Raw genomic sequence first — 22,907 nt, 5'->3', positions numbered from 1 at the left:
CTATTTGCCTTTCAACTCACTGAAACAAAAAGTTTTAATTTTAATGGAAATACAAATAAATATACCCTTGCTTCTTGAGGTATTGCGGAATTTAATTTAAAAAAAATAATTAAGTTTTTATTTAAAAAAAAAAAAAACAACAACAAAAACTCCTATATTAGAGCATTCATTCTTACGGTAATTTTTAAATTATTGAAACTTTAGCGTGAAGAGCGAGGGATTGACTCTTGTGGTGGACAATTTATGATCTTTTTTGTTTTATTGTCGATCTTTAATTTCATTTTAATAGCTTATTTTCGTTGCTTAATTTCTCTTTGTTTTTAAAATATTATTCGGCATGACTGAAATATTAGGGGAGCTATCACTTCAACTGCCTCTGGTATCTATACAAAAGGTTAACTTTTGCATAATAATGCTTCAAAAACTAAAATCGTGTCTTGAAAACGTTCTCCAGACATTTTTTTTTCAAAAAATAAGGCTCTAAAATGCAAAAATGATTATGAGGAAGTAGTTCTAATAAACCAGGTCAGGACTAGTTATAAAAATATTTTTCCTTGGAAATAACACCCCCTCCCTCCTTTCTAATTTTTTTTTGCACAGGTAAGCATATGATACAATGCATACTGCACAAAACAGCCATAATAGCTCTTATTAATGTAAACAAATCTAGATTAACCCCCAGCACCCTTCGATTTTCAGCCGTGCTTCGCACTTATCTTGAGGAATCTCTCCAGTCACCTAAACACAAGTGTGACTGTTACTTCACGCCAACAATATTTTAGCAATAATAGGGGAGCGATTTTCCCTTAGCAAGCGATTCTCAAAGCTTAATCAAAATAAACAATAATTTATTGATTAATTAATTAATTAATTGATTAATTAATAATAATTACACGAGATAATGCTAGAGGTTAAATATTCTCTCCCCATTGATTGGAAGGCCCTCCAAGAAATTTGGAACATTGGGTTTTACATATTTCCTTTTAAGGGTTCAGGTGACCCTATACTACTCCAATAAATAATGTTTAGTAACATGACACTGTATATACATTAAAAAGATTGTAAATTAGTTCTATGTAATAGATCTCCCTTTTATAAAATACGTGATTATTGCCTCTGAAACGGGTTAAATATTTATTTAGCTATTTAAAAGCTTTAAGCAGATGGACTGTCTCAGAATTTTTTCCTGATTTTATTTTGACCCCCTGATCACACTAGAATTTCTATTCAAACAGTTCATGGTAACGAACTGTAGTAAGGAGTGACCCGGCTCAATAGTAAACGAAACTTTAAAATATGGGATTTTGATATTAATTGACAAATCAAAAGAATTGGATTTCTATGCTGGATTTTAATATCTAAGTTTCATCAAATTTAATCTTACATATGAAAAGTTACAAGCCTGAGAAAATTGGCCTTATTTTGGAAAATAGAGTAAAATACCCCCTAAAATTCATAGAATTTCAACCATCACACGATCGCACTCAGCATATCAAAGTACCCTACTGCAGAATTTTCAAGCTCCTATCTACAAAAATGTGGAATTTCGTATTTTTTGCCAGAAGACCAATCACGGGTGCGTGTTTATTTGTTTGTTCGTTTCTTCTTTTCCCCAGGGGTGATCGTATCAACCCAGTGGTCCTAAAATGCTGTGAGAGGCCTCATTCTAACGGAAATTAAAATTTCTAGTGCCCTTTTTAAGTGACCAAATAAAATTGGAGGGCACCTAGACCCCCTCACACGCTCATTTTCCCCCAAAGTCAAAGGGTCAAAATTCTGAGATAGCCATTTTGCTACGCATAGTCGAAAAACATAATAACTATGTCTTTGGGGACGACTTACTCCCTCACAGTCCCCTGGGGAGGAGCTGCAAGTTACAAAGTTTGACCAGTGTTTACGTACAGTAATGGTTATTGGGAAGTGTAGAGACGTTTTCAGGGGAATTTTTTTCCCGGTTCGGGAGGAGGTTGAGGAGAGGGGGTTACGTGGAAGGATCTTTCCATGGGGGAATTCGTCATGGAAGAAGACAATTTCCATGAAGGGAGCGCAGGATTTTCTAATATTATTTAAAACAAAAGACAATGAAAACATAAATATGAAAAAGTTTTTTTAACTGAAAGTAAGAAGCAGGATTAAAACAAAATGAACAGAAATTAGTACGCATATGAGGGGCTTATCTCCTTCTAAATACCTGTTCTTTACGCTAAAGTTTTTTTTTTAGTAATTTCAACTATTTCTTCTTTGGCCTTTGTGATTCAGGGGTCATTCTTAAAGAATAGGGACAAAATTTAAGCTTTAGCGTAAAGATCAAGGTATTAAAGAGGGGCAAACCCCCTCATCTACGTAGTAAAAACATAGGAATATAGAAACGAAAGTTACGTTTCGGAAGTTACGTATATTTTTTATTAATAAAAACCTTCGTAAAAAAATACAAGTTCTAGTTGCCTTTTTAAGTAACCAAAAGATTGAAGAGCAGCTATGCCTCCTCCCCCAATGCTTTTTTCTCAAAATCGTTCGATCAAAACTAAGAAAAAGCCATTTAGCAAAAAAAAAAAAAAAAAAAAAAAATGCAAATTTTGTTCTAAGGATTCATATGCGGAGAGACAAAACCAAGACATGCATTAACTGAAAAACATCCATAAATTAAATAAAGAAAAACAAGTTTTTTTTTTAACTGAAAATAAGGAGTGACATTAAAACTTAAAACGAACAGAAATTACTACGTATATGAAAAGGGGCTGTTCCCTCCTCAACGCAACGCTCTTTACGGTAAAGTTTTTCACTGTTTTAAAAAGTAGATTTGAGAGAAAGAGTCAAACTTTATCGCAAAGAGCGGGGTGTTGAGGAGGGAACAGCCCCTTTCATATACAGAGTAATTTCTGTTCGTTTTAAGTTTTAATGTCGCTCCTTACTTTCAGTTAAAAAAAAAATTTTTTTTTTATTTAATTTAGAACACAAGATGCTCATCTTTCCTATAGTAAATATTGAACCACGGCATATAGTGGCCAACATTAAAAAAACTCGTTTTGATGAACAAAAACCTGTCTAATGAAAAATGATTGCCATGTGTAGCTGATCTGAGTATAGCAACTATAATTTCGATTAATTTTAGATGTAAAATGTAAATTTGAAAAAAAAAAATCTTGGAAATTTCGAAAAATAACCTGAAACCCCTTCAAAATTGTGTCAGATCAAAATACATGGTGCCTCGTCGGAATAAGCAGTGTCTAAAACCTCATTCGTAAAAATTACAGCCCCTCCCCTGGAACAACAAGGAAGGTCACTTTTTGCAGTGAAAGCACTCATGCGTCCTTTTTTTCTTTTGTTTTTTTTTTCCTACTGCTAGTAGAAAACTGAAAAATTAAAGGGAGCCTTCTAAGGGCTAACTTGAAGGTTAATTTTCATATCAACGTGATTTTTATAATTTAACCTGATATTACCATGATGAAGTGCCATATGGCTCCAGAAAATGGCACTTTAGTTGTCATTTCTCGGGTAGTAAGGCTAAAAAGCATGGAAAAGATACCACCACTCTCACCATGATCCGTCAGCCTGTGTTTTACCATCCTCCCTTTTGCATATTTCTCCTCCCACCCCTATTAAATGAATTGTATAAATAGTTTGCTGACTGTTGAACTAAGCTAGTTCTTGGCTATTGGCGTCAATCCATGTGCATTTAGGAAGGATGGAGGAGTGGGGTAAATGTATTATTCATTTGTATTTTAAGAGGGGGGATTTTCAAAGAAAATTCTCCAAAAAAGATATTTTTCGAAGGCGAAAAACCAGCCCCCTCCCAAATTAACACAGATAGAGGTGGTAGAAAATTACCACATCGTAGAGAGATGTGGGCAAACAGGCCTAAATTACCTATTTCACATGGGAGATGGGCAATATTTATCGTTGAATTTTAGGCTAGAATACTCAGTTTTTTATATATTATCTGGGGCAATTAGGCGGTGGTGAAATTTAGCCAAATTCAGTACCAACAAAAATTCACAGCACAATCACAAGAATCAATTATGTTTCAAATTTGAAGTAATGTGTTAGATTTTTAAGTCAATATTAAGGGTTTGTACGGGCTTTTTTTCCATTAATTTGCAAATAAAATTGTAAATTTTCAATTCAATCATCTGTGAATGACCATCCCCACCACTTGGAGCTGTTTTACAAACTTAAGACAAAGAAAATTCACAATACAATTAGCCGTCATTAACCACATTTAATTCCTGAGATCATTTATTCCATTTTACAATAAAGCTTTTAGTGATTTTAGAAATATTCTTTTTATTCATCCGAAAATATATCGCAGCCATTGCTTTAGTTCTCTCAAACAGTGATTTCAGGATGGTAAACCAAATAAATTCGAGACTATTTCTGTTTAATGTTTATTCTCAGCTTTCACCAGAAATCGTTTTGCTTCTCATTTAACGAAAAGAGTCGTTTAAGTGTTTTATAAAATTTTACTAAAAAGTGCCAGGGTTCAATGTCTTAGCTTCTTGAATCTATACCTCAAATATTTATATGAAATAAAAAAAACAAGCTTTTTTAACTGAAAGTAAGGAGTGACATTAAAACTTAAAACGAACAGAAATTACTTCGTATATGAAAGAGACTGCTTCCTCATCAACACCCCGCTCTTTACGCTAAAGATTGACTCTTTCCCTCAATTCTTCTTTTTAAAACAGTAAAAAACTTTAGCGCAAAGAGCGGGGCGTTGATGAGGAAGCAGACTCTTTCATATACGAAGTAAATTCTGTTCGTTTTAAGTTTTAATGTCGCTCCTTACTTTCAGTTAAAAAAGCTTGTTTTTTTTTTATTTAATTTCTGAACGTTTTTGAATCAATGCATGTTTTGAATTTGGCTCTCCGCAGAGGAATAATTAAAACGGAATTTGCATAATTTTTTTTGGCTAAATGGCTTTTTCATTATTTTGATCGAATGATTTTGAGGAAAACAGAGCGGGGGAGGAAGCCAAGTTACCCTGCGATTTTTTGGTTAATTAAAAAGGCAACTAAAACTTTTAATTATTTACCAATCTTTTTATTAGTAAAAGATTTAAGTAACTTATAAATTAGCTTACGTAAAGAACTTTTGTAATCTCATGTTTTTATTACATATATGAGGGGGTTCGCCCCCTTGTCAGTACCTCGCTCTTTACACATTTACTAGAAAAAGGCTACTCGACACCTCGCTCTTTACGCTAAAGTTTTTTATTGTTTTAGAAAGTAGAGTTGCGAGAAAGAATCAAACTTTAGCGCAAGGAGCGGGGTGTCAAGGAGGAAAAGCCCCTTTCATATAAGGTGTAATTTCTGTTCGTTTTAAGTTTTAATGTCACTCCTTACTTTCATTTCAAAAAGCTTGTTTTTTTATTTAATTTCTGAAAGTTTTTGAATTAATACATGTCGGATTTTGGCTCTCCGTACATAAATTATTAGAATGAAATTTGCTATTAATTCTTTTTTTGGCTAAATGGCTTTCTCTTAGTTTTGATCAGACGATTTTGAGAAATAAGGGGTGGGGAAGGAGGCCTAATTGCCCTCCAATTTTTTGGTTACTTATAAAGGCAACTAGAACTTTTAATTTTTAACGAACGTTTTTATTAGTAAGAAATATACGTAACTTAAGAGTTAACTTATGTAAAAAACTTTTATATTCTTATATTTGTGACTATATATATGAGGGGGTTTGTCCCCTCGTTAATACCTCGCTCTTCACACTAAATCTTACGTGTTGTCCCAATTCTTTAAGAATGACCCCTGAACCAGAAAAGCCGTAGAATAAATAGTTGAAATTACTAAAAATAATTTAGCATAAAGAGTGAAGTATTTATCTCCTTCTAAATACCTCACTCTTTATGCTGAAGTATTTTTAGGAACCCCTCATATGCGTAATAATCTCCGTTCCTTTTAAGTTTTAATGCTTCTCCTTACTTTCAATTGAAAAAACTTTTTCATGTTTATATTTTCATTGTTTTTTTTTAATAGTAATGCTAGAAAATCCTGCGCCCTTTTCATTGAATTTCTCTTCCCCCAAAAAATATTCCTCCAAGGAAAGATCCTCCCATATAGACCCCTCCCCTAAACCCCACACCCAAACAAAAAAATCCCCCCCGAAAACGTCGGTACACTTCCCAATAACCATTGCTGTATCAAAGTTAAATTGGTCAAATACATTGACAAAAATACATTTGACCAAATACATTGGTTAAAGTTAGTAGCTTGCAGCCCCTCCCCCAGAGACTCTGGGGGAAAGTCATCCCCAAAGACATAGTTATTATGATTTTCGACTATGCGGAACAAAATGGCTATCTCAAAATTTTGATCAGTTGACTTTGGGAAAAAAATGAGCGTGGGAGGGGGCCTAGGTGTCCTCCAATTTTTGGTCACTTAAAAAGGGCACTATAACTTTTCATTTTCGTTAGAATGACCCCTCTTGCAACACCCTAGGACCACTTGGTCAATACGATGACCCCTGGGGAAAAGAAAAAACAAAACAAAAAACAAACAAATAAACACGCACCCGTGATTAGTTTTCTGGCAAAAAATACGAAATCCCCCATTTTTGTAGATTGGACCTTGAAATTTTTTCTATGGAGTTCTCTGATACGCTAAATGCGATGGTGTAATTTTCGTTACGATCCTATGACTTTTAGAGGGTGTTTCCCCCTATTTTCCAAAATAAGGCAAATATTCTCAGGCTCGTAACTTTTGATGAAAAAGATTAAATTTAATAACACTTAGATATTTAAAATCAGCATAAAAATCCAATTCTTTTGATATATCTTTTAGTATCGAAACTCCGTTTTTTAGAGATTCGTTTACTTTTGAGCCGGGTCACTCCTTACTACAGTTCGTTGCCACGAACTGTTTGATTTTTGACTTGGTTCACTGTAATCTTGTCCCTCCCCTTTTCTAAGCACTAATTATTTCTAGGCATATTTCCCTAAATATTTCATTATACTGCACTGCCTTTCTATCTACATTTAAAACGAAACGAAAATATTGAAAAAGTGATAAAACTTTAAACAACCTAGTGAAAAAACGAAAAAGGGATACAAGAAAAAAACATTTTCTCGTTGACGAAGGCTTCTATAATATACTACTACTGCTATTACTACTACTACTACTGCTACTACTACTACTACTACAACTACTTCTACTACTACTATTACTACTACTACTACTACTACTACTACTACTACTACTGCTACTACTACTACTACTAGTACTACTGCTACTACTACTACTATACTACTACTACTACTACTACTACTACTACTACTACTACTACTACTACTACTACTACTACTACTACTACTACTACTACTACTACTACTACTACTACTACTACTACTACTACTACTACTACTACTACTAATGCTACTAACAACTCACCACAGCACCAATCCACCTGAGGCCAACACAGCTACGCACGCTCATCCTCCATTGATTTCTATTCAAAGCCATTCTTCTTACACCCTTTCAGGAAGTTCCCATTTCCCTTAAATTGTTTCTTACGGCATTTTCTCAACCCCAACCGAGGACAAATTGCTTGTCGTTAAGCCCTAGACAGTTGGCCAAAAAGGACAATCTTTGGCAATCCGCCATCCTTCTTCCTCAGAACGCACCCTAGCCATCTCAAACTTTTCTCAATATAGCCCTAGATAGTGGGATTAAACCACATCCTTTGTACAGCCTACTGTTTGAAATACGGTCAATTAGCCAGGCTCATTAAACAATCCATTGGCAATTTCTCTAGAAAATAGCTAGCAAATATTCCTCCGTTTTCGGAGAGCCCTTGCTTCAGAATCATATTTGACCACTGTCAAATTTATAAGAGGTTACACCTTGTACAATTATTATTTTCCATTATTTTAACAACAATTTTAATTGTTTTTCAACATTCCCATCCCGTATTAAGTTCCATGTTTGCCCCACGAAGTTTTAATGTTAATATAGGTCAATCTAGGATAGAAAAAATGTAAGACGAACTTTAACTTCTTCTCTCAAAAGCCGCATTCTCACCAATAACAAAAATAAATTATTTGTAGCCCTATTTACATCAATATATTTTTAGGTAAAAATCTCGGGCTGACTCCACCTCAACAAAATGTCTCCTTTTCATCAATAATAACCATACATTATTTCTGCTACAATATATTTTGTAGATCAATGTAATCTAAAATAGGAAAAACTGTAAGACGAACTTCAACTGGCAGCACAAGCCATAAGGCATTTTGACAAATTTTTCTTTTTTGTATTGTTTTATGTGTTTTTTTAAATAGATTTTCTCTCTAAATAAATAAAAAGCTGCCATCTCATCAATAAAAAAATAAATAAATTATTTCCAGCCATATTCACAGCAATACAACTTCCGATCATTGCAAGGAATGATAGGAGGAAATCTCAGGCTGACTCCAACTAAACAAAAAGCCTCCTTCTCATCAGTAATAACCATACAATACATTTACCCTAATATATTTTTACATCATTGCAATACAAGAAAAAATGTAACACAAACTTCAAGTAAATGAAAATCTGCCTTCTTATCAATAGCAAAATAAATTATTTATAGCCATATTTACCACAATATATGTTTAGGTCAATGCCATCAAGGACAGGAGGAGATCCAAGGCTTACTCCAACTAAGCGAAAAGCAGCCATTTCATGAATAATATCTACGCTGTGAGCTTGGTAAGTTTCAGAGCTTGTATCTTCTTCCATGATATTTTCCAGTGGCAGTCCTAGACGATCTGATTGTTTACGAGTAGGATGACGTTCTTCTATTTCCGGAATAGATTCTAATGACTCCGTTTTTTTAGAGCATACACTTACAGCCTCAGGACCGTTGATGTATTTAGATATCCTTTCGGAACTTTTCTGCAAAAATAAAAAGGTTGGATGATAGCAATCAAACAGTTCCCAGTAACGAACTGTAAGTAAGGAGCAGTTCAGCCAAAATTAGAATCAATACTCTAAAAAACTGAATTTTCCCAATAACCGATATGAGGGAATTCTAACTGTATTGGTTTTAAGCTCCCATCTGTAAAAACAGGTATTTTTTATTTTACCCAGAAGAAAGAGGATGGATTTGTGTTTATAATTAGTTTTTTGGGTGATTGTATCGAACCAATGGTCCTAAAAGATCGGAAGAGGACTCATTAGAACGGAAAACATAACCTGGATTTGGTTCACTAAAGTTTGACTTTTTGTTAGAACTTTTTAAGAAAGACTACTCAAAAACGAAAGGTGTTGAACTTGAATGAGAAGTATTTTAGAACTTCAAGGATTTAGAGTAAAGAGCGAGGGCTGATGATTGGGTAGCCCCTCTAATACACGGATTAATTTATGTTCCGTCTTCAGTTTTGATGATGCTCCTTGTTTTCAGTTTAAAAAACCGTTTGTTTTTTCTTGAATCATATAAAGAGTTTATTCTTGGAAAGAAAACAAAACTGAAAAATGTTAGCCATCAAAGGAATGTAAAATTGTTCGCCATTCCGATAAACATTGGGCTTCTGCAAATGACTATTTTTGGCTTGACAGAGAGATCAAAGTAAAACTGAACAAAAATTAAAATGTGCCCAATCTAAGCGGGAAGCGGTCACTCTCTTGGCAATCAAAACATAAGTAAAATATTAACAGGAACTGTTAAATTAAACTGCGCTGAGGTCCTCCTTTCTGTCCCTGGATAAATTACTGAAAAAATTGAATGGGTTATGCAACCCCTTCAAATATTTACGTATGCTTGATATACTTAGATCTAGTACTGATGGGGAGGGGGTTGCTTTGCTAAGCCAATACAGGAAGTTGGCACAACTGTTAAATCCGGGTTTTTTTAGGATGTGAAGGGATAAAGGAGTAGATCTGTAATTATCTTTTCTACTTTCGACAAGTGAAAACTGCACAAAAATAAACTCTACCTATACCAATGAGATTGAGGAGCAAAACACAACTACTCGGATGTAACAAACAGCTACAGATTTTTGAATGGAGTCTAAAAAAACATTATACCAAAAAATAATCTACATATAAACCTGACACCTTCTTTATCCGGTTTCCATGTAATATTTACCCTCATCTCCTAGGACTTGGAACTGCCTATAGAATATTCTTTCCAGCCTTTTATTTTCTACGTAGGAGTTGTAAAGGCTCCTCTGTCTTGTGCAGCCCTTAGGCAAAGTCTTAACCAATAACAACTCTGGTCTTTTTGCTCTATTCAATCATTTCCCAAAGGGTTATTATTTTCCAATTTCTGTTTGTTTTCTGTTTTCTGTTTGTGTTTTCTGTTTTGTTTTCTGTTTGTTTGTCTGCAACTGGCTTTGCTTCAATTTCCTTTTTTCACATCAGCGGAAATATTTTAAGCTTAGATTTCTACTTTCTAACTTCAATAAACACTGCTAGGCTATGTTGTGTCTGCTGCTAGCTTATTTAAACCCTTTATAACCGTGTTAAAGCAATAGAATTACGGCTCTTTTTACTTTCAGGCTTTTTTTTACAGTTGTGGGGTTGCTTGGACAATAGATATCCCCTTCTGGAGGAGTATGTTTAAATTGCTTCGTATTACTAAATAGAATCAAAATAAACAAGAAACTGAAAAGAAAGACATATGCAAACCTCGCTCCAATGAAAAAATAGAACTGCCACAACTTTCCGCAACTAAGACATGCATATTCCACTCCTTTCTGCAAGATAGGAGAGCGGGAAATATGCATCACTTTCCCACCTCTTTACAGCAGCAGTAAAGTTCCATTCATTTACTCAAGTAAAATAAGAAATAAAAAAAAAAAAAAAACAGTATACGCTGTGTTGAGAGTCAAAAGTACAATCAAAAACTAGATAATAATTTTCTGACTTAATCGCCATAAGCTGCAGAAAAATAATAAGAAGGTTTTAGCTGTTTACCCCTGAATACGCTCCTCAAGGACAATACCCGCTGCGGAAAATTCGCGTGAAAAATACCTCTCCCCCTCGAAAAAACACCCTTTTCTCGGAAAACACCCCCTCCTGAAAATGAAAACGGAAAATAACTCCCCAGAAAATACCCCCAGGAAAGTACCCCCAGGTATCCCCCCCCGCGTAAAGTTAGGTTTACCAAATGTGAGCATCTATTTGAGTTGTGTTCTCTTTTGTTTAGTTGAGAAGTGCTAAGAAAAGGGAAAAAGAGGAATTTACACACCATAAGCATCTTAAAAACCTACAAACCCATTTTTTTTGGAGACACTTCCATTCGAGCCTCTGCAATTTTTTGCAGTAGCAGGTGCCAAATTAAAAAGAAGAAGAAAAAAAATAGGGAAAAAATCATCAAAATTAAACTAAAAAAGTATGGCACCAAAAAGTTTGAGAAAATTTGTCTCCTTTAAAAGCATAGTTGGCTTTGGTAACGAATAAATACTTACTGTTTATGTTTTTATGGACGAAAGCGTCAAATTAAAAAAGGAAGAAGAATAAAAATGTGGGCAAAAAATCATCAAAATTAAACTAAAACCATATGGCACCAAAAAGTTTAAGAAAATTTATCTCCTTTGAAAGCATAGTTGGCTTTGGTAACGAATAAATACTTATTGTTCAATTTTTACGGATGAAAGAAATGTCAAATTCTGCGAGTTGGTTTTTCTTATTTTCCATGTGTAAAACTACCAGAGATATCCATTAATAAATAAATTAAACCAAAAGACGATAAGAAAGTACAATAACTAACCTAGTCAAACTTAAAACGAGCAAAAGTTTAAAGGAGTAGGGCTGGTAACCCTCATGTCTTCTCAAGATCAAAACATAATTTGCACTTTACTAAATAAAATAATAACCGTAGATTGTCAGTTTAATGTACATATTCTGATATTTATTTCTTAACGTCAGTAGTATTCCATAGATGGGTCCTACAGGCCAGGTATCCCTTAGAATCTCGGCCGAGACACTTTTTAGAGTTTATTCAAGATGCAGGGGCTTATTACGTAATAGGAATTGCTTGTTTACTTATGCAAATGTTTTCTTCAAGACATTATTATGTACACCTGGGTCTTACGTAATTCTAAAGTACGCTTGCATGTTAGGTAGTTGGTTTACCTACATTGACGATCAAGTGATCTGGCGTGACTTGTTATATTTAACAGTTCCCTTGCCTCAGTATTGAATAAGAGTGCAGTGTGTCAACATTGAGGATATTGTTCTTTACACATTCTTCAGCAATGGATGCTCTTAGACTATTGGATATTGAAGTAGTGAAACTTCACTATCAGTAGTGAAATGAAACAAAGAGTACCTAACGTTTTAGTACAAATTACAAGGGTTTGTCGGCTAACGCTAGAATGGGACAAGATGTTTTGAAGATATGCAATATCATTGAGTAAATTCAAGTTGGAAAATTAGCTACGTTTTCCAGCAAAAGTGAATACAATACATATACAAAGATTAAAGTGTGGATTAAATGTATCAGTAAAATATATTGAAGAAAATTATCTGAATCAATATTAAAAAGAATGAGCTGATAATTATTTCAACTGTTTTTATTCTTGGATATTTTATTAGCGGTAAAAAGATAGAAGGAATCTCCATTCGTTGTCAGTGTGTAATCGGCATTGAGAATGTCAATATTAAAAATGGCTGGTTTTGAGAAAGAAAAAATAACACGGAAACTACTGACTTTGGAAAATTTCAGCTTCTAAATGACGATTTTTAAGAGTAATCTCTTAAAAGGAAAATGTTCCCTCAAAAAATGCTGAACAATATTATGAAAAAAGAATATCGGTCTTCGGGCTATTGTATAGAACTTTTACATCGAGGGCAGGAAACATTTACTCATTCTATAGACATATTAATCGAAACAAAACAAGGCTACCTAGATTCAAAGAACAAATAAGTCAAATAGATTATGTGACGTCACCGAATTACTCCTCCTCCAAGAAGATATTCATTTTGTCGGTCACAAGTGAGTTTCTTTTTGGAAGGTAGATAAATTTTGGAAGGTAACACTAGCAAAATGTTTTTTACATGTCCATTTTGCTTTTATACACTAGCCAGTTGGTCATCCTGTGAAAATTGTGCTATTCTTGATGAAGACGAAAAGTGTAGACATTGTTATCCGATTAAATTACATAGAGAGTATGCAGTGCAAATTAAAAACTGTCTTGCCTGTCTTGAAGATGTTCGTGACTCTTGTACTAAAGGGTTCCTATATTGCAATTGTCACTATGTAAATGTGATCAATGGAAAACAGTTACCTCGTATGACTGGAAAAGACGTAAACGTAATAGTAGCGTTTAATTGTTTTGTGACGAAGAACCTGGTCTACACTTCAATTTCTGGAATAATAAAAGAGTCTGTTTTTCCGACATTGCTCTGAAGATTCTGGCTACTATGATTATAAACCTACTGATTTTTACTTGGCATTTACTGAAAGTGATTCCTCTCATGAGAATATCGTTGGTGATATTATTTCAAATAAGCAAATTAAAACACATGAATTTTATAATATGAATCAAAATAGTATCATTAACTTTACAAGAAGATATAATAAAAGTGAAATTACATATTATTGTAGTAAATGGGACCCTGAGTTTGCATGCTCAGATGAGTTGAAGCTGAATCCTGACGAGTTGCCGCCACTTATTATTACCGATGGTTATCTACACGTGGAAGAAGAAATGTAGCGGATAAAGGCTTTTATTGTACATATAAGTTTTAATACTAAACAAATTCATAATTATTTTTAAAGCAAATGATTCCTAGGGCGCTGAAATTTATATTATACAGGTAGGAAAGGGAATTTTCAACTAGAAAGTCATTCAATCGACGAAGGTCTACATAAATCAAAAAATAAAATTTAATAGTACATGAAAACCACAGCTTTTGGTCGATAAATCTTGTACTTGCATCCAATTTTTAACAATAAATTTCCCACTTTGTCCAAGAATGGTTTTGATATGGTACATATGGAATGTATACGGAAGACCAAGAGTATCGCAAAATTCCATATTCATCGCTGTTTGGAATTAGCAATTTTAAATACAATTTTATCAAATTTAGCTAATATTAGCAATTTTAATGGTATTGTTGACCCTTTGAGCATGTTCAAGGAAATCCAGGGGTATGCAAAAGGATTTTTAATTGGCCATGTTCGGACCCAAATTTAATACATTAATTATTTGATTTGTTTTCTCAGTGTTAATTCAAATTGAACACTACCATTGGGGGTAATTTCCCAATATGTTTCAAGTTGATTTAGCGAAATTGAAGCTATACCCTCAATCAAAGGCTCGGGAAATTCAAACTCTAAACTGTACTGTGCTGGTTCGGACAGTATTCATCTTGATTACCAGACAAATCCCTTACAATGATAGCATGAGTTTTTGCAAACACTGCATCAATTATACCATTTTCAAATAGTTGTGAATCTCGGTCTAGGGATCCCATTGTCAATTAATATAGGGTTCTGTAGGATTTACTAGAGGATAAATTGTAGAGTTAAATATCATTTACTCAATATACAAGAGATGAAAGTCCAAACATTTCAAATTTGAGTGGGGGATTTGTCCACGATCCCATTGCAATAGCACTTAAAAAAAATCCAAAGCGAGTTTTGAAGTAATTTTACTATTGATTTATAAAGAGTCGCTACAGGTACATGAACCCGTAGCAATACTTCGTTGACTCGTGATTGTTTGCGGAACATGCAGTTTGATATTTTTGCCACTAGTTCTTAATTTTTCAATTGCCGAAGCAACAGAACTCGTAACCTGTTGTTTTCATGCGTGAATTTTTGCCGCGGTGAGAGAGACTGTTGAATCAGATACAGTGGCAAGTAATTTTGCAAAATAAAATTGAACGGAGCGAGTTGAAGCTTTATATAAATCTTAAAATCGGGAGCTAACCATTGAGATTTATTAAATGGTTCATGATTTATTTTCCCATTTAAGTGTAAATGATGGGGATCGCCTCTCTAAGTGTATTGGTAGCATCAGTGTCCATTTTATATTCATATTTAAGGGCTAACCTTCAATTTCTTATAGGACTCTGCAGTCATCAGCATGAATTGTATGTAACTTCTATTGTTTTACAGATTGTTACTTTTGCTCAGCAACATTCCATTTATATAGACAACTATTTTTCTAAACAAATTGTGTAGTGCACGATTTTCAGAGGATAGCCCCTCGGCTTTACTTGGTTTTTCATTGTTAGATTTTTAACAATGACAAGCAAATCTATAAATGTGGGAGTCAATTCTAAGTGGAAGGCAACAGTAGCATCGGACGTCCCTTTATTAACCACGAAATAATGTGTTACTTTTTTATTTATTTGAGGGACAACAGTAGCATCAAATTAGGGGATGTGTTAAATAGTCTGTAAACTTTAAGCGAGTCGTGGACCCTCAATGTTCTAGTAGGCTGATAAATTTATCTCAACCTCTCGTCTCGTATAAAAGGTAAGCTTTTACCGCTAAAAATAATGAAAAGCCTATTTCCTTGGGGCTAAAGACTTATCAAAGCACCTCAAAACTATCGGAGAGGGTCCCTGCTATTTTCCCAATTATTAAGTTGAAAAGAATGTGTTATTTTAGTTATTTCCTTTACGACTGACTGGCTCCTCAAAGCCCTCAGAAAAAACAAATTAGGCCTCCAATACTTTTTAAGCTGAAAAGAATACATTACTTTAGCTATTTCTTTGAGGGGGCAAAAGGAGCAACGAACCTGGGGCTGAAAAATTGATTTCGTCCTTTTGTCTCACATGAAAGTGTTATCATTAAAACATTAAGCTTTTCGAAAAATATCTACTAATTTGTCAATCATTTGCACTTACTGTACGAGTGGTACTATCGATGTCACCTTGCACGATGGGTACAGAAGACCTCTTCTCCATGTTTTCTAGGACAGAAAGCCTTGTCTCTAGACTTTGTGGTGGGACTAATGAAGGACCGGTAATTTCGCCATATATGGGGGATGCATTCTCACCGCTTTGCATTATCCTCGGCTTCTTTGCAAGAGGAGCCTCTTGCTTGGGGTTTGCCGTTAATTGAAATTAAAATTTGGTTATTCCAAATAACTAAAACTTGAAATTCATTGTTTTCGAGATGTAATGTGCCTGCCATTTAAATTTTTCTCATTGTTCCACCCCTTCTATGTTAATAATACAAAAACTTCCCTATGCGACATTTAAGTTTAGAATCATTCTTTGAAAGGCTGTTGCTTGTGCACCACCATGTTAAACATGTTATGAAAAAGGTTTTACAATTGAAACCCAATTAAATCTAAACGAGCTAAGTGAAAAAGCTCACGTTAATAGCAACTAAAATTATAGTAATATACTAAAATAGTAACTTAATATTAAAAATAATAAAAAATGAAATATTTGACGGAAAGGTTTGCTCTGAATGAAAATCGCATCGCGTAAGTATATTTTTTTTTTCTCGATTAAATTTTTATCTTTGGTCCTTCTATAATATCTTATAGTAAAGGAAATCAACTTATTTTGCACTTGAGCTATAAATGTCTTATACAACATTATTTAAATGCAATAAATGAATATTCTGAAATAAAAAAAACAATTATAGTTTTTTCATGGGTTCTCTTTTTAAAGTTGAGTTTAATAAGTCATGCATTGTCAAAAATGGCCTCAAAATGACTGCATATCCCACTCATGCTTATAGTAGAGGAGGAGTCTAACAATAATACATTATTATATTAAAAAAAAACCGTTTACCTATTTTATTTACAATAAGGAATAAATATTACTCATCCCTTAAACAGAGCATAAATATAAGGCACTTTGACGTAACTATTTGATGCGTAGATTCAATTTGTCAAGGTGGACAATTTACCACACAAAGCGGGTGTTGAAAATGATCTTTTTTCTCCAATTTACTAACATTCTGTCTATACCTTCTTCCCAAATAGATGCTGACTGGTTAAATTAGTGCTAGCCATATTTTTAACATGAAAATAATCCACCTTCTCCCAGATCAAAGATCTAATGTAGAAAACTAGCTCATCAATTTGATGAGAAAAATCATTTCTTTCTTATGAAAGTACCCGTAATAAAAGAGAATTCAAATTTACCGGTTGTCAAGAATGAATCATTAGTGTGACACCTTCTGTTTGCTGGAAGCTAGCCCTTCACCTGATGGGGAGAATCCTTAAATGCTTAACCCCAATATCTGATGGAAACTAATTAAGCTGTGTTTAACCCTAGCCGTTGAAATATGTCTCGATCCTTCAATGGGATTTAATATGGGGCAACATTTTTACAGTAAAGCAAATTTTTATCCCAGAAAATAAGATTACTTTATCACCGAGATAAAGTACGAGCCTGAGAAAATTTGTCTTATTTTATAAATTATGGGGAAACAACCCCTAAAAGTCATAGAATCTTAATGAAAATCATACCATCTGATTCAGCGTATCAGAGAACCCTATGGTAAAAGTTTGAAGCTCCTATCAACAAAAATGTGGAATTTTGTATTTTTTGCCAGAAGGCAGATCACGGATGCGAGTTTATTTGTTTTGTTTTGTTTTTTTGTTTCTTGTTTTGCCAGGGGTGATCGTATCGACTCAGTAGTCCAAGAATCTTGCCAGAGGGCTCATTCTAACAGATATGAAAAGTTCTAGTGGCCTTTTTAAGGGACCAAAAAATTGGAAGGCACCTAGGCCCCCTCCCACGCTAATTATTATCCCAAAGTCACCGGATCAAAATTCTAAGATAGCCAATTTATTCAGCGTAGTCGAAAAACCTTATAACTATGTTATTGGGGACGACTTACTCCCCCACAGTCCATGTGGGAGGGGCTACAAGTTACCAAATTTGACCAGTGCTTACATATAATAATGGTTATTTGGAAGTGTACAGACGTTTTCAGGGGAATTTTTGGTTGTATGGGGGGTTGAGAAGAGGGGAATATGTTGGGGGAACTTTCCATGGAGGAATTTATCACGAGGGAAGAAAATTTCCATGAAGGAAGTGCAAGATTTTCTAGCATTATTAAAAAAAAATAACAATGAAAAAATGAATATGAAAGAGTTTTTTTCAACTGAAAGTAAGGAGCAGAATTAAAACTTAAAACGAACAGAAACTATTACGCATATGATGGGCTCACCTCCTCCTAATACCTCACTCTTTACGCTAGGGTATTTTTAGTAATTTCAACTATTTATTCTACGGCTTTTGTGATTCAGAGGTCATTCTTAAGAAATTGGGACACAATTTAAGCTTTAGTGTAAAGAGCGAGGCTCTTTACGCTAAAGTTTTCTACTGTTTTAAAAAGTAGAGTTAAGAGAAAGAGTCGAACTTTAGCGTAAAGAGCGGGGCATTGATGAGGAAGCAGCCCCTTTCACAGACGAAGTAATTTCTGTTCGGTTTAAGTTTTAATGTCACTCCTTACTTTTCGTTAAAAAAAAACTTTTTTTTTTATTCAATCTATACAAGACCGCATAGTGGGATTCCTTTTTTCTTGTTGGAAAACCAATAGACGTCTAGACCACGTAACGGGCTCCTTTGTTCTTTCTGGAAAATCAATATGTAAGAGGACACCTTTGTTTATGTTAGCAACAATTGAATTAAAGGGCATGTGTGTAAACCAGAAAAAACAACAAAAATATTGTAGTAGTGATCAGTTTGGATTATGTCCCTAGTTGGGTGACTCCAGAGTTTTTTCCAACATCCTTAGGCTTTCAAACAATTAACATAACAATAAAGAACAAACACTCCCTATTACGGAACAAACAAGTTTTACTACGTAATAAACACCTGCATCTTAAATAACTCCCTGTTACGCAACAAGTACATGCATCTTGAAGAAACTTCAAAAATTGTCGGTACCGGGATTCAATCGATACCTAGCCCGTAGGACCCTTTCAAGGAGTGCTAATAACGTCTTAATATTATTATATATAATAACGTCTTAATATAACGTCTTAATACTGAGTCTTAATACGTCTTAATACAATTAACATAACAATAAAGAAAAAACACCCCTTATTACGCAACAAACAAGTTTTACTACGTAATAAACACCTGGATCTTGAAAAAATACCCCCTATTACGTAACAAATACCTGCATCTTAAAGAAAATTCAAAAAGTGTCGGTACCGGGATTTAAGCGATACCTGGCCCGTAAGACCCTTCTATGGGATGCTAATAACGTCTTAATACTTCTTTATTTATTAAAGAAAAAGAAGTACAAAAATATAAAATATAATTTGTTTTCAGTAAAGTATTTTTGCTCGTTTTGAGACTGATTCGGTTATTTATTGTAATTTCTGTTTGTTTTCGAATTTATTTATTGATTGATGGTGATTTGTGGTAGTTTTCAGCTTGGAAAATTATTTGAATTTATTTCTATTTATTATTAGCTTAATGGAGCCCTATACTTTTCTTTGACAAACTTGTTTAGTGGAATTTTTTTTAAATTAATTTCTTTTCGTTTTTTTTTACTTTGTCTTTTTCATGGATTTTTTCACACCTTTTTGGGTTTTTTTCTATTAGATTCCTTCATTTTCTATTTTTCAATGTACTCCAAATGGGAGGGGGTATATTTATGTTTTTTTTCCAGTGTCTTTCTTAGTGGGATTTTTGCGGGGGGGGGGGGGGTTCCGCAGGACAGGCCAGAGGAAGACATTTTCTGGGGAGAGATGGGTAAACACTGGCCCCCATATAATGTATCTATTAAATATATCTATTAAATGCTAATCATGTGTTAAAGGTGAAATTGTCAGTTGCAGCTCCCTACCATAATATATTTCTCAAGATTTTAACCACAGTCTAAATAAAAGATCCAAGTTTAATAAATTAGATAAAAGCACAATAGCTAAACTGACATTATAAGTATAAAAACGTGGGGGGTAAAAAAAAACTAAATCAATGTAAACAATCGCTACTCCATGAAACATTCAATATTATAGGAGTGTCTCATCGTGTTGTATATTATGCTTCCGTAGTTTTTTCGTGGGGTAGCATTTGTATACTGTTTGGTGCGATTTTTTCTTTGTGTTGCACTTTGATTTCAAATTTCTTCCTTTTAAAATTTTTATTATTTAGATCCTTTCCCTTTTTTAAAGCTTAAGACACCTTGTTGTATGGAGCCAAAAAATCTATCCGAATATTCTCATTTTTCTTCTTACTGGTCACAGGCCAGTACAGACACATTCGGAAAATATCGAATTTTTCCGATATTTTCGTCAATTGTCAACTAAATCAAAGATGCTTAATTGACTCGATTTCATTGAGTCGATTCCATAAACTCGATTCATTGAGTATATGCTATTTAGCTTTGCTGATATAAGCCTCAATGCAGCGATCAGAAACGGTGTAAGTTAAACCATGAGTCAAGTAATAATGGCCACAGAGTGGTAAGTGGCACCATAAGTGGTACCACAAGTGCCGGAATAAAAAGAAATTAGCCTACTTAGTCATTACCTTTGCAGAAATGAGCATCGATACAGTAATTGGAAATAGTGCAAGCGGAACCATAAGTTGCGTAATTAAGGCCAGACTTGTAAATATCGTTTCTGCTTTGAGGGGTGTCCCTTAGCCGTAATTATAAACGCCAAATGCCATAATTCCTATTAGCACTGGGGTTGTCTGAGTTAAAAATGCTGAAAGATAAAATTTATTAGATGTTTTGAAATATTGATTTTGTTCATTTTCCCTTCTAAGCTTTGTGGTCCCTGTGAAATATGCGGTTTTGTGACAAGCCTAAAGATTCAACTTGCAAGTAAGTGACAAGATAAGACTGATAAGTTTTGGATATATTCTTTCCCTGAGCCAGAGGTATGACACTACTTAAGATTTTTTTTTAGAGAATGACCAAAGCGTGCTTGGAAAATAAGAAAAATTTCCCTACTTTTGCAATGTTTTCCATACTTTTTCAACATATTTTCACCCTCCCCTCCCCCAAAAAAGAGGAAAAAAAGCGAAGCAAATTCTAAGACTGTAATTCATCAAATGAATTGGGGTAAATCTCAGCTTTTGAATGGCAGAAAAACTGTCGTGTTACGTTGAAATCTAGCAAAAATTTTAATACTGCAGAAAAATTATGGGCCAATACTCGCAAAGGGATATCTTAAGGCCCCAAGTTTACAGAATTTTGAAAAATTTTCTCAGTAGCAGGAGCGTACATCTTCAAGAGAGAGAGACAATGCAAATTCAAAAGAGAACCTCAAAAGGATACAGAGACTTCTAGAGCAAATCGAAACAGAATTTAAATACATTCAGAAGGAATAGGTACCTCAAAGAGAAGGGCAATGATCCCCACTCCTAAGGCCTCTAAATATTTTTTTATTTCAAGTCTTTTATTTTAACCTTTTAATTTAAATTTACAAGTCATTCTTGACCTTCGAAAGTTCTTGACCTCAACTGAGCAATTACACAACCAGCAGACCTCAGAGAATTTGCCAATGCTAGCCTTGTCAAGCAAATACTCATTTAAGTTGAATCCTAAGCAATGAAACTACTTTATAAATGTTAGATCGTTTCAAAGGTATCAACCAGTTTGGCGGGTGAACACATGCATTTTATGCCTAAGAAAAATTATACAAAACACCATAATCAGCTGCGCAATTCTCACAGATATTAAGTAACATGTTAAGAGTAGCAGAACAAGTAGGCAATACCAGATCACCAGCATAACTTAAATTGCTTATAAAAGCTAAACCTACATGACATCCAAGTCCACTAGCAGCAAGGTGCATATCAAGGTCTTCACAATAAACCAAGAAAAGGAAAGCAGACACTGCACAATCCTGAGGAATGCCATTTCCTACAGAAACAGGTAGAGTCACTCAGAATCCTAACGTACCGAAAATTTCTTGCTGGGTAACCTAAAGGAATAGATTCCTAAATAAGCTAGGATCTTGAAGAAAATTATGAAATTTTCAAAAGATTGACGTCATCTTTCAACGTTTTATTTAAATCTAAAGAGCAAGCGTAAAAAAACCTAGAAAAATGACAAATACTCCTTGATAATAGGATGTGGTATGAATCTGTAACTTCCGCCAAAAGACATTTCATATAAGCGAACTTATTGCTACCTATTATAAGAAAATTTCCCGTCAAAAGAAAACAACAGATATATAAACAGTTTTGATATTGTCGACTGTTTTGACCGAAATTTATCTGTAAAAACAGAATCACGCCTACGTTTCTTTTGTATTGGAACAAGAATAACCGCTACTACATACTATGGAATTATTCAATGACTAATAATCATAGAAAAAAAGCACAACAAAATACGGGGAAGTAATTGCCGTAAATATAAAAAAAACACAGCTATAAACTACCTCTGTGAAAGCTAAGCATTTCCTTGATTTGTTTTTTTTTTATGAAGATTTAAAAGATAGTCAGTTATTTTAAGTGCCATCATATTGAACGTATTGAAAACTGATGGGGTCAAATACCTCTAACTGACACTAGATCCCTGAATTTTTATCTGCTACCAGAACGAACTTAGTTAAATTCATTATTACACTTATTGATTAACGGATTGGTTAAGTTACTTCTTCGGTTTCACACATTCTTTGAAAGATTCAACTATATCAGCTTTTTAATTTTTTTTGTGCAAACAGTTAATTTTTGCAAAGAATTTATAGTTTATATTTTTTTCAGACATTTTCAAAAGAAATAAAACTTTTCGAAGTCCTTACGCATGGACATGGAATTAAAAACAAGAAATTACTTCTTTAGGCCAAATATAAAGTTCCCTCGGATTTGACGCAACCAAAGACAGCATTATCACCAGTTATTAAATTTATCTTTCTTATTCAGAAACTTTCAAATTCCAAAGAAATACCACCCTTAGCTTCTTGCGGTTTTTTAAAAGTAATTTTAAACGGATTTTACGGATTTAACAGATTTAAAAAGTAAAAGGAGACCTCGTTCTAAGTTATATTTATGTCATTTAATTATTAAAGTGTCATCATTTTTATT

General features: G+C 33.9%; 1 protein-coding gene across 1 annotated transcript in view; it reads right to left on the bottom strand.

The window, feature by feature from the left end:
• Window positions 1-20,572, bottom strand: part of LOC136027856 (uncharacterized) — a 30,575-nt gene extending 10,003 nt beyond the window's left edge. The window contains exons 1-2 of the mRNA XM_065705270.1: window positions 20,400-20,572; window positions 8,585-8,879 (exon numbers count right to left, since the gene is read on the bottom strand). Of these exons, the coding sequence (XP_065561342.1) occupies window positions 8,585-8,879; window positions 20,400-20,453 (349 nt within the window). The 5' untranslated portion in view covers window positions 20,454-20,572. The remainder of the gene's footprint in view (window positions 1-8,584; window positions 8,880-20,399) is intronic.
• Between the last annotated feature and the right edge of the window lie 2,335 nt (window positions 20,573-22,907).

The sequence above is a fragment of the Artemia franciscana genome, chromosome 6 (assembly GCF_032884065.1).
Source record: "Artemia franciscana chromosome 6, ASM3288406v1, whole genome shotgun sequence".
Taxonomy (NCBI): Eukaryota; Metazoa; Arthropoda; class Branchiopoda; order Anostraca; family Artemiidae; genus Artemia; species Artemia franciscana.
This window is presented reverse-complemented; position numbering and strand designations above follow the sequence as displayed.